Source organism: Rana temporaria, chromosome 3, assembly GCF_905171775.1.
Source record: "Rana temporaria chromosome 3, aRanTem1.1, whole genome shotgun sequence".
Classification (NCBI taxonomy): domain Eukaryota; kingdom Metazoa; phylum Chordata; class Amphibia; order Anura; family Ranidae; genus Rana; species Rana temporaria.
Genome location: NC_053491.1, coordinates 23,340,385 through 23,352,884, shown reverse-complemented (window position 1 = coordinate 23,352,884; position 12,500 = coordinate 23,340,385). Strand labels below are relative to the sequence as shown.

The following is a 12,500-nucleotide window of genomic DNA, read 5'->3' as shown; positions in this document are numbered from 1 at the left end:
TACAAAAATATATGTAAGAATGATATATATTGTCCTTCTTGAACAGTGATCCTAAGGAAGGTTTATGGACTTATTTTGATCTACAAAGGTTAAAAGAAGGGTGTTGACTCTGTCTAGAATCTAACACATGATGACTCCCCCTAATCCTAAACTAAATGTATCATTTCCATAAAGTAACTGAGAGTGATCCTAAGGTTGTTGGACCCATTTTGACCCATAAATAGTTAAAAGAAGGGTATTGACTCTGACACCTGAAAACATATGATGCCCCCCTAATCCTAAATGTATATATGTTTATATATTAGGTATGCTTGCAAGGTTGATTGACCCACAAATAGTTAAAAGAAGGGTATTGACTCTGATACCTGAAAACCCCCAATCCTAAACTGAAAGTATGATTTCCACCCACACAGATATACAAATAAGTATATACATACACACACACATATATATATTAGGTCTGTTTGTTAAGTCTGCCTATAGGTGGGAGGACCCATGTTGACCCACAAAGGGTTAAAAAAGAAGGGTATTGACTCTGACACCTGAAACATATGATGCCCCCTAATCCTAAATGTATATATGTTTATATATTAGGTCTGATTACAAGGTTGACTGACCCACACATAGTTAAAAGAAGGGTATTGACTCTGACACCTGAAAACATATGATGACCCCCTAATCCAATATGTGTCCATATATTAGGTCTGCTTTCAAGGCTGATTGACCCACAAATAGTTAAAAGAAGGGTATCGACTCTGACACCTGAAAATATATGATGACAACCCCCCCCCCCCCATCCTAAACTGAAAGTATGATTTCCACCCACACAGATATACAAATAAATATATACATACATATAGATATATTAGGTCTGTTTGTTAGGTCTGTCTATAGGTGGATGGACCCATGTTGACCTACAAAGGATTAAAAAATAAGGGTATTGACTCTGACACCTGAAAACATATGATGCCCCCCTAATCCTAAATGTATATATGTTTACATATTAGGTCTGCTTGCAAGGTTGATTGACCCACACATAGTTAAAAGAAGGATATTAAATCTGACACCTGATACATGATGACCCCCCAATCCTAAACTGAAAGTATGATTTCCAACACACACAGATATAAATAAATATAAATAAATATATATATATATATATATATATATATATATATATATATATATATATATATATATATATATATATATATATATATATATATATATATATATATATATATATATATATATATATATATATATATATATACATATATATATTAGGTCTGTTTGTTAGGTCTGCTTATAGGTGGATGGACCCATGTTGCCCTACAAAGGGTTAAAAAAGAAGGGTATTGACTCTGACACCTGAAAACATATGATGACCCCCCCCCCAAACCTAAACTGAAAGTATGATTTCCACCCACACAGATATATATATATATATATATATATATATATATATATATATATATATATATATATATATATATATATAGTCTGATTGTTAAGTCTGGTCAATCCACATATAACATGGGTCCATCCACATATAGGCAGACTTAACAATCAGACTATATATGTGTGTATATATATATATATATATATATATATATATATATATATATATATAATCCTCCTAGTCTGATTGTTAAGTCTGCCTATAGGTGGATGGACCAATGTTGACCCACAAAGGGTTAAAAAAAGAAGGGTTTTGACTCTGACACCTGAAAACATATGAATACCCCCAATCCTATATATGTCTACATACAGTATTAGGTCTGCTTGCAAGGTTGATTGACCCATCAATAGTCAAATGAAGGGCTTTGACTCTGACACCTGAAAAGACATGGTGACCCCTAATCCTAGGTCTGTCTAAGGTTTGACGAACCCAGTTTGCCATTTTGACCCACAAAGAGTTAAAAGAAGGGAATTGACTCAGACACCTGAAAACATATGATGACCCCTAATCCTGAGCTGAAAGTATGATTCCCACACAGAGAAAACCCCCATTCATCAGATTTCCTCTGACTTGTGTTTCCTGTTGCTCACATAACTATTACAACGTTTCGGATCTCTTGTACACCTGCGATAAACATGCATGCTGTGCACTGATAGCACTGATAGCAGGGTGAGGGGACTGCTGTAGACAATAATCCTTCACATGGATACATGAGGTTACATACAGGACTATGGAATGTCATTTCCCCCAGTCCTTGGAGTGACCACGCTGATTGTTTGCAGATGTTGCTATTATAGAGAATAATACATTTTTATTGCAATTGACTATGGTCTCACTGAAGAGCAAAAGAGGTGAAAGTGACTTTGTTCTTGCATGGACATCTCTACATTTGATTGAAGGAAGGCAGAATTCTCCTGATCATTGCATGCACGTTTAATGCACTGGCCTGGCACAGGCAGAGTTAATAGGAGTATTAGTATGTCAGGGGTAACCTTATGCACATAGTCTGCACTCTGGCCTTATTGTCATGGCTGCACAGCTAGGATGTCTGCTCCAGGTCAATGAATCACCTGGGCCAGGTAAATGAAACTTACAACTGCAACAACTTTATTAAATCACTGCTGTCTAGAACAAAGACAACCCCCCCCCCCCCCCCAAAAAAAAAAAAATCAGGTCACATAGTTAGTGGAGGTGGGCTATTCTATCAGAAAGTGATCATTAGAAAAACAAAGTTGAATTTGTCTTTTGGAATGAGGCAATAATTGGGATCTAAAAGAAAATCATTGTCTGAGTTTATTTATATTGTAGTATGCAAAGCATGGTAAATGTCTAGCATTTATGGACCCTGATATAACGAACGTCATATGTTCCCAGCCCCAGCTATTTACAGAGATATTAATGATCTATTACAACACACATGACTTGCCTGTATAGTGTACTGCATAGTGTACTGTATAGTGTACTGTATAGTGTGCTGCATAGTGTACTGTATAGTGTACTGCATAGTGTACTGTATAGTGTGCTGCATAGTGTACTGTATAGTGTACTGCATAGTGTACTGTATAGTGTACTGTATAGTGTACTGCATAGTGTACTGTATAGTGTACTGCATAGTGTACTGCACAGTGTACTGTATAGTGTGCTGCATAGTGTACTGCATAGTGTAATGCATAGTGTACTGTATAGTGTACTGAATAGTGTACTGTATAGTGTACTGCATAGTGTACTGTATAGTGTACTGCATAGTGTACTGTATAGTGTACTGCATAGTGTACTGTATAGTGTACTGTATAGTGTGCTGCATAGTGTACTGTATAGTGTAATGCATAGTGTACTGTATAGTGTACTGCATAGTGTACTGCATAGTGTACTGTATAGTGTGCTGCATAGTGTACTGTATAGTGTAATGCATAGTGTACTGTATAGTGTACTGCATAGTGTACTGTATAGTGTACTGTATAGTGTGCTGCATAGTGTACTGCATAGTGTACTGTATAGTGTGCTGCATAGTGTACTGTATAGTGTACTGCATAGTGTACTGTATAGTGTACTGTATAGTGTACTGCATAGTGTACTGTATAGTGTACTGCATAGTGTACTGCACAGTGTACTGTATAGTGTGCTGCATAGTGTACTGCATAGTGTAATGCATAGTGTACTGTATAGTGTACTGAATAGTGTACTGTATAGTGTACTGCATAGTGTACTGTATAGTGTACTGCATAGTGTACTGTATAGTGTACTGCATAGTGTACTGTATAGTGTACTGCATAGTGTACTGCACAGTGTACTGTATAGTGTGCTGCATAGTGTACTGTATAGTGTAATGCATAGTGTACTGTATAGTGTACTGTATAGTGTATAGTGTACTGCACAGTGTACTGTATAGTGTACTATATAGTGTACTGCATAGTGTACTGTATAGTGTACTGCATAGTGTACTGTATAGTGTACTGAATAGTGTACTGCATAGTGTACTGTATAGTGTACTGTATAGTGTATTGCACAGTGTACTGCACAGTGTACTGTATAGTGTACTGTATAGTGTATAGTGTACTGCATAGTGTACTGTATAGTGTACTGAACAGTGTACTGCTCAGTGTACTGTATAGTGTATAGTGTACTGTATAGTGTACTGCATAGTGTACTGTATAGTGTATAGTGTGATGCACAGTATAGTGTACTGTATAGTGTATAGTGTACTGCACAGTGTGCTGCACAGTGTAATGTATAGAGTATAGTGTAGTGCACAGTGTACTGTATAGTGTAGTGTATAGTGTACTGCATAGTGTACGGTATAGTGTATAGTGTGGTGCACAGTGTACTGTATAGTGTAGTGTATAGTGTACAGTACAGTGTACTGCATAGTGTACTGTATAGTGTAGTGTATAGTGTACTGTACAGTGTACTGCATAGTGTGTTTGCACTAGGGCTGAGCCTCTGCCAGCTTTGTTGCTCCTGTGTTCTTCTAAGGTCTGAGTGACAACACTTTTGCCTGACTTGGAAGAGAATCCATGAATATACTGTCTCTTCTAAAAGTCCTGTCACTGCTGGGGCTCCTAATCACTGGATATCGATTTACCTAACTCTTTTCATCCAGCTAAAGACACATCTTAAAACACTCCATCCCAGAGTGTGCTCTCTGCTTTATATACACTAATAAAATGATTTACCTTTCTCCCTCTGCCTTCCACACATGGGAAGATCGTTCAAGCCCCAGCTATTTGTGTGTGATCAGTAAATATTTAGTGTGGTGACATCTTCAGCATCTCTCCAGATCAATACCCATCCCTACAGGAGGTTTGTATTGTCTGGGATAGTAGGGCTTAACTCTACTGCCCCCCCGCCAACAGCAACACAACCACTCTTTAGACTAGATGTCTCCTATTCGTTCTGGCTGCCCTTGTTTTCTTGTCTCTCCCTCTCTTTCTCTCTCTCTCTCTCTCTCTCTCTCTCTCTCTCTCTCTCTCTCTCTCTCTCTCTCTCTCTCTCTCTCTCTCCTTCTCTCTCTCCTCTATGTCCCTCTATATCTTTTTATATCTTTTAGTACCCTCTGTCCCCCTCGCTCTCCCCCCTTTCTTTCTTTCTTTCTTTCTTTCTTTCTTTCTTTCTTTCTTTCTTTCTCTTTCTCTCTCTCTCCCTTTTTTTCTCATTCTCGGTGTCTTTGGTTCCATCTCTCTCTCTTTCTATCTGTTTGCTCTCTTCCTTTCTCACCCTCTTTATCTCTATTACAATTACTCTTTCTCAGATTATTTTCTCTCTCACACACTTACTTTTTTCTTTCTTTCTTTCTTTCTTTCTTTCTTTCTTTCTTTCTTTCTTTCTTTCTTTCTTTCTTTCTTTCTTTCTCTCTCTCAATAAGTTTCCTTCTTTCTCTCTCTCTCTCTCCTCTTTTTCTCTCGTTCCATCCTTCCCTCTATATTTCTATATTTCCCCCCTTTCTTTCTTTCTTTCTTTCTTTCTTTCTTTCTTTCTTTCTTTCTTTCTTTCTTTCTTTCTTTCTTTCTTTCTTTCTCTCTCTCTTTCTCCCTTCATCACCATTTTCTCACTCTTTCTTTCTATTATCATCACTCTTTCTCTGCTCTCTCTGTCTCTTTATTTCAATCTCTCTCTCCCCTCTTTCTCTCTCTCTCTTTCTTTTCTTACATGTCTCTCTTTTATTTTCTTATTTTCTCTCTCTCTCTCTCTCTCTCTCTCTCTCTCTCTCTCTCTCTCTCTCTCTCTCTCTCTCTCTTTCCTTTCATGTCTCTCTTTTCCTCTCTCTTCCCATTCATTTTCTCCTGTCTGTCTTTATTGTCTTTATTACAGTGCCCCAAACTCTCTCTCACTCTCTCAAGCTCTCTCTCTTTCCATGTCTCTCTTTCTTCTTCCTCTCTTTCCTTCGCCCTCTCTCTTCAAATGTTCGCTGTGCCATTGTCTTTCCTGTTGTCATTCTGTCTTTATTTTATTTATCCTTTCTGTTTTTTTTATTTATGTTTATGTTTTAGTTCGGTGTGCCTAATATCATTCCAATAACTTTCCTTTTCTTTCTTTCTTTCTTTCTTTCTTTCTTTCTTTCTTTCTTTCTTTCTTTCTTTCTTTCTTTCTTTCTTTCTTTCTTTCTTTCTTTCTTTCCCTCTCTCTCCCTCTCTTCTTTTTCTCTCTTCCCTTCTTTCTCTCTCTCTCTCTCTATTCCACTCTCTTTTTCTTTCTTTCTTTCTTTCTTTCTTTCTTTCTTTCTTTCTTTCTTTCTTTCTTTATTTCTTTCCCTCTCTCTCCCTCTCTTATTTTTCTATCTTCCCTTCTTTCTCTCTATTCCCCTCTCTTGTTCTATCTTTCTTCTTTTTTCTTTCTTTTTTCTTTCTTTCTTTCTTTCTTTCTTTCTTTCTTTCTTTCTTTCTTTCTTTCTTTCTTTCTTTCTTTCTTTCTTTCCCTACTCTCTCTCTCTCTCTCTCTCTCTCTCACTCTCTCTCTCTCACCCTCTCCCTTTCTATTACCATCGCTCTTTCTCTGTCTCGCACTTTTATCTTTCTTTTTTCTCTCTCTCTAACTTTCTTTCTTTCCCTCTCTTTGCTGCTTCCCTCCTCTCTTTATCTCCATCCTCTTTCTTTCTTTCTTTCTTTCTTTTTTTCTTTCTTTTTCTATCTCCCTGTCTTTCTCCCTTTCGCTTTCTCTTACAACTCTATTTACGATTGCATTCCATCTCTCTCTCTCTCTCTCTCTCTCTCTCTCTCTCTCTCTCTCTCTCTCTATCTATCTATCTATCTATCTATCTATCTATCTATCTATCTATCTATCTATCTATCTCTCCCATACATCATATGATCACTGCAGTCTTCATAGCCTATCTACCAGGATTCTTGGCCACTGCAGAAAAATATATTATTTTGACACAATAACTGCTACTTTTTGTACAATTCTTCTCCCCCTGGAGGAGTCTTTTTTCAGCCACAACTGTTACATTGTAATGGTTGGTTTACAGTCTAGTGCACTCTGTGACATGTTTATGTAGCAGACTTTGTGTACTTAATAGTTTCCAATGTTAAGATTTGTCATTCACACGTTGTAACTTGCATTTTTAAAGTGCTGATTGTGCCCTAATCTAGGCAAAAGGTGCTGTGAATCTAATCCTTTATAGCAAGTATTTGGAGGCAAAGACGTTGGCTGTTCAGGCTGCAAATATCGGCACAGAATGAAATTCTGAGGGACAAAGTGACCCAGCAAGAGCACCTGTTCCTCTCCTCTCAGGGGTGATGCTTTATATTCAGGGGGTAAAATGAAAAAAAGAAAAAGAAAGAAAAAAAAACAGGCTAATTATCAGCACCATTTCTGAACCGTCTTATGTGGAGGATCTGCTCTTTCTAGGTGTCTCTGCTTAATTGCTTTGCCTTGCTGTCTTCATGATGAGTGCTCAGTGATTGGTAAAAACACAGAATTTATTGTATTTAGCAAGAATACAGACAGAAAATGTTGCACAAGTTTTTTGGTTGAAAGAGCACATATAAGACCATTGAGAGTCATTGATCCGAAAAGACACAGAGAACAAGTAAAATCGATTTGAAGCGACCCTCTCGCTCCTTTTTCACACCATTCAGAGGGTCCTATTCCATATAAGACAAAGGCAGTGCCTTGGGAATGCCAGAAAAGGGGGTCCAGGCTCCAGCAAACACCCCTCTTACTAATCTAGACTTAAAAAAAATATGTGTATATAATAATAATAACCTGCTTTATCACCTAAAAAAAAAAAAAAAAAAAAAAGACCAAGAGTGTCCCACTAGAAAAGACGATTGGAAATGATGGCTCTAATTTAGCAGGCTAACAATCTGCCTGGTCTTATAGGTTAGGCTGCCTCACCCTTGACCTTTGGGATCATAGTGGCAGCTATCAATATAATGTGGGCCAAAGTTTAAAAAAAAAACACTCCCCTTGGCAGAAACAAAACCTCATGGGGTTATTAAAGGAACCCAAGGGCACAGTCCTTTAAAAAAAAAAAAAAGCTTCAAACATCACATAATGATCTTACATGGTTATTCAAAATGCTAAGAGTTGTGTCATTGGCTCAGTGGCAGCCCCCTAATCAATGGCATCACTTGTATATTTCCCAGGGTTTATTCAGATAAACTTTGATCCAGGTCTAACCTGCAGATTTTCAAGAGCACAATGGCTGTCTGTCACCAGTGCCACCCTCTAATTGTTGTCATCAGACATGCCAAGCTGTAGGTGGCAATGAAAAACCCCCCTATCACCTCCAAAGGGCTGTCTCAGGCTTGTCGCCTGGGCTGATTATCCTGGCAGCAATTGCCCCCCCCCTTTTTCTTTTTTTTTTTGCAATACTAGTGTTTTTTCCATAGTATTAATGTCTAGTTAAAGGGACTCTGATAGTCAGTTATTTTTTTGTCCTACCTTAAAGTCTATAATTACAGTGTCTTCCTTTATTATTATTTTTTTTGTATTGTTTGAGGAGGCAAAATCATTTGTAATTTCCATTAGCCAGTAAATAGGTAATTAGCATTCAGTGCTGTGTTTAACTTAATTTCTATTAGAGCCAAGGACAAGTGACAATGAAAGAGCGTTTGTTTCATTCGTCAAATCTGACATACATCTTAGCAGAACACTTATCTTAAAATAAAAAATAAAAAAATAAAATAAAGTGTATGTCTTGCTGCATCATCTCTGGGAACAAAAAGAAAATCCATTACTTTACTGGCCTGCCAATGTCTATTTATTACATGTGTGATATGTTAATGTTCCATTCATTAGATGGGTGAGTATATAATGAGTATTACACAGGCCATATTCTAAAAGTAGAGGCAGTGCCTTTCTTCCCTCAGCTAGCAGCAGTGCTTCTTAATAATGGTCTGCTTTCTCAACCAGTGCTATGGGTACCACCTAGGGGGCACTTCTGAAAGGTTCAGGTGGGTACAACCGATGATTAAAATGAACCCATCACAACAGTCATCTTTTACCTTATGATATATTCTATGTGAAACTATTTTTTTTATTATTATTTTTTTTAGTCATTAAATTATTGAAATTGATAAGGAAATTATTTTCAAACAATAGCATTAAATGTATTCCAGTTGCAATAAAGTGACCCCCACCCATGAACTAAATTGAAGTTGAGAATTCCTAATGGGGGGGCTAGGTATGGGGAGGGGGGGCAATTTATGAGAATAAAGTTATTAAACTCTACTGCAAAGCTAAAGATTGATAAGAAAATGATTTGCAAACAGTGAGTGGCTAGCATTAAATGCATGCCAGTTGCAATAAAGTGACCCCCCGGGACTGAATTAAAGTTGAGAATTTCGTAATTGGGGGTGGCTAGGTATTGGGGGGGGGGGGTATCAGAATAAAGATATTACTCTACTGCAAAGATACAGATTCAAAAGGAAATGATTTACAAACAGTGACTAGCAATAAAAGTATGCCAGTTGCAATAAAGCGACCCCCACCCAGGGACTAAATTAAAGTTGAGAATTCCTGATGGGGGGGCTAGGTATAGGAGGGGGGCAATATCAGAATACACTTATTAAACTCTACTGCAAAGATAGGGAATGATTTGCAAACAGTGAGTGGCTAGCATTAAATGTATGCCAGTTGCAATAAAGTGCCCTCATCTAGGGACTAAATTAAAGTTGAGAATTCCTGATGGGGGGCTAGGTATAGGAGGGGGGGGCAATATCAGAATACACTTATTAAACTCTACTGCAAAGATAGGGAATGATTTGCAAACAGTGAGTGGCTAGCAATAAATGTATGCCAGTTGCAATAAAGTGCCCTCATTAAGGGACTAAATTAAAGTTGAGAATTCCTGATGTGGGGGGGCGTGTAGCTAAATATGGGGGGTGCAATTTATTATAATAACGTTATTAAACTCTACTGCAAAGATAGAGATTGATAAGGAAATTCTTTGCAAACAGTGAGTGGCTATATGTATGCCAGATGCAATAAAGTGACCCCCACCCAGGGACTAAATTAGAGTTGAGAATTGCTGATGGGGGGGTGGCTAGGTATAGAGGGGGGGGTTATCACAATAAAGTTATTAAACTATACTGAAAAGACAGAAATTGATAAGAAAATGCTTTGAAAACAGTGAGTGGCTAGCATTAAATGTATGCCAGTTGCAATAAAGTGACCCCCCACCCAGGGACTAAATTATAGTTGAGAATTGCTGATTGGGGGGGGGTATCTATGGGTGAGCAACTTCTCACAATTAAGGTATTAAACTCTACTGCAAAGATAGAGATTGATAAGGTAATGATTTGCAGTGACTGGCTAGCATTAAATGTATACCAGTTGCAATAAAGTGACCCCCACCCAGAGACTAAAATAAAGTTGAATATTCCTGATGTGGGGTTGGGGCAATGTATGGGGGGGGGGAATATATTAGAATAAAGTTATTAAACTCTACTGCAAAGACAGAAATTGATAAGAAAATGCTTTGCAAACAGTGAGTGGCTAGCATTAAATGTATGCCAGTTGCAATAAAGTGACCCCCACCCAGGGACTAAATTATAGTTGAGAATTGCTGATTGGGGGGATAGCTGTGACTGGCTAGCATTAAATGTATGCCAGGTGCAAGAAAGTGACCCCCACCCAGAGACTAAAATAAAGTTGAATATTCCTGATGTGGGGGGTGGCAATGTATGGGGGGGGAGATCTATTAGAATACAGTTATTAAACTCTACTGCAAAGATAGAGATTGATAAGGAAATGATTTGCAGTGACTGGCTAGCATTAAATGTATACCAGGTGCAATAAAGTGACCCCCCACCCAGAGACTAAAATAAAGTTGAATATTCCTGATGTGGGGGTGGCAATGTATGGGGGGGGGATCTATTAGAATAAAGTTATTAAACTCTACTGAAAAAGAAGAGATTGTTAAGGAAATGATTTACAAATAGTGAGTGTCTAACATTAAATGTATGCCAGGTGCAATAAAGTGACCCCCACCCAGGGACTAAATTAGAGTTGAATATTCCTGATGTGGGGGGTGGCAATGTATAGGGGGGGGATCTATTAGAATAAAGTTATTAAACTCTACTGCAAAGATAGAGATTGATAAGGAAATGATTTGCAGTGACTGGCTAGCATTAAATGTATGCCAGTTGCAATAAAGTGACCCCCCACCCAGAGACAAAAATACAGTTGAATATTCCTGATGTGGGGGGTGGCGATTTATGGGGGGGGGGAGATCTATTAGAATAAAGTTATTAAACTCTACTGAAAAAGAAGAGATTGTTAAGGAAATGATTTACAAATAGTGAGTGTCTAACATTAAATGTATGCCAGTTGCAATAGAGTGACCCCCACCCAGGGACTAAATTAGAGTTGAGAATTGCTAAATTGGGGGGGTAGCTGTGGGTGAGGGTGGGCAATGCATAGGGGGGATCTATTAGAATAAAGTTATTAAACTCTACTGCAAAAGAAGAGATTGTTAAGGAAATGATTTACAAATAGTGAGTGTCTAACATTAAATGTATGCCAGGTGCAATAAAGTGACCCCCACATAGGCACTAAATTGAAGGGGGGCTAGGTATGGGGGGGGGGGGCAACTCATCAGAATAAAGTTATTAAACTCTATTGCAAAGTTGTGTTTAAATGCCATCTAGGCATGGGGCTATAAAATGTGCAGAAGTGTTTGATTGTCATGAGCAAGCTTTCTTTTCTTCAAAAACATGCTTTAAAAAAAAAAAATTGAGGATAACTCATTAAGTTAAAGATTTTCTTTTTCCAATTGGGCGCGTGTTTTAAGTCCCATCTATCCCTGCCCCAAACTGGAAGGTGTAGCAATGCTCACTATTCCTTGTAAGGAATGAGATGAGAGAGAGGAGATCACTGTACTCTTGCTATACCTTGGCTATGGGGATTCTCTTAAAGGCGAGGCTCACATTCCTGACAGGCTGTGTGCTGGCTCTCTCAAACTCACTATATTTAAAGTTATAGTGTCAAGTTTTTTTTTTTCTTGCAAGACTTAACTAGAACTTCCCTTTCCCAGCAGAGGATATCCCATTCACCTTTCTCCCTTTGCACCCTCTAGGCTCTTTGCCTTTTTTTTTTTTTTTTCTTACTTTTGCAATCAGTTTTGTTCAATAAACACAGTAAAGGGGGAAGACATTGTATCCCTCTCTTTTGTAACAAGGAAATCTTCAATAACGTGCAAAAAGGGACTCATTTCACCTGCCAGCAGTAAAAAGGGATTTGCAGTGATAGGAAGAAGATGCAAGCCATTTGGGACGCTGAGCAAGGAAAATACGTGTTTGGTAGGTTCCTATTTTATTTCTATCTTGTGTGCTTAGCCATCAGATGCATCTATCTCTTTAACTATCTGTTAACCTGATTAATCTGCTGAGCGTGCTTGTTTAGCCCCCCTGTGCTTGTTTAGCCCCCCAGTACTTGTTTAGCCCCCCTGTGCTTGTTTAGCCCCCCTGTGCTTGTTTGTGTGTGTGCCTGGGTTTCATATAATGTATGATTGTGTTAAAATGATAGCAGGATCAGTTGCAGCAAGCTTTCATCTGTCACAGGCAGCAAGCAGCGATAGCTAGGCTGCAGATTGCAA

General features: G+C 38.1%; 1 protein-coding gene across 1 annotated transcript in view; it reads left to right on the top strand.

Moving 5' to 3' along the window:
• The first annotated feature begins 11,778 nt into the window (after nucleotides 1-11,778).
• NR2F2 (nuclear receptor subfamily 2 group F member 2) overlaps nucleotides 11,779-12,500 on the top strand; it is a 25,145-nt gene continuing 24,423 nt past the window's right edge. Inside the window, exon 1 of the mRNA XM_040342355.1 lies at nucleotides 11,779-12,204. Coding sequence (XP_040198289.1) covers nucleotides 12,162-12,204 — 43 coding nt within the window. The 5' untranslated portion in view covers nucleotides 11,779-12,161. The remainder of the gene's footprint in view (nucleotides 12,205-12,500) is intronic.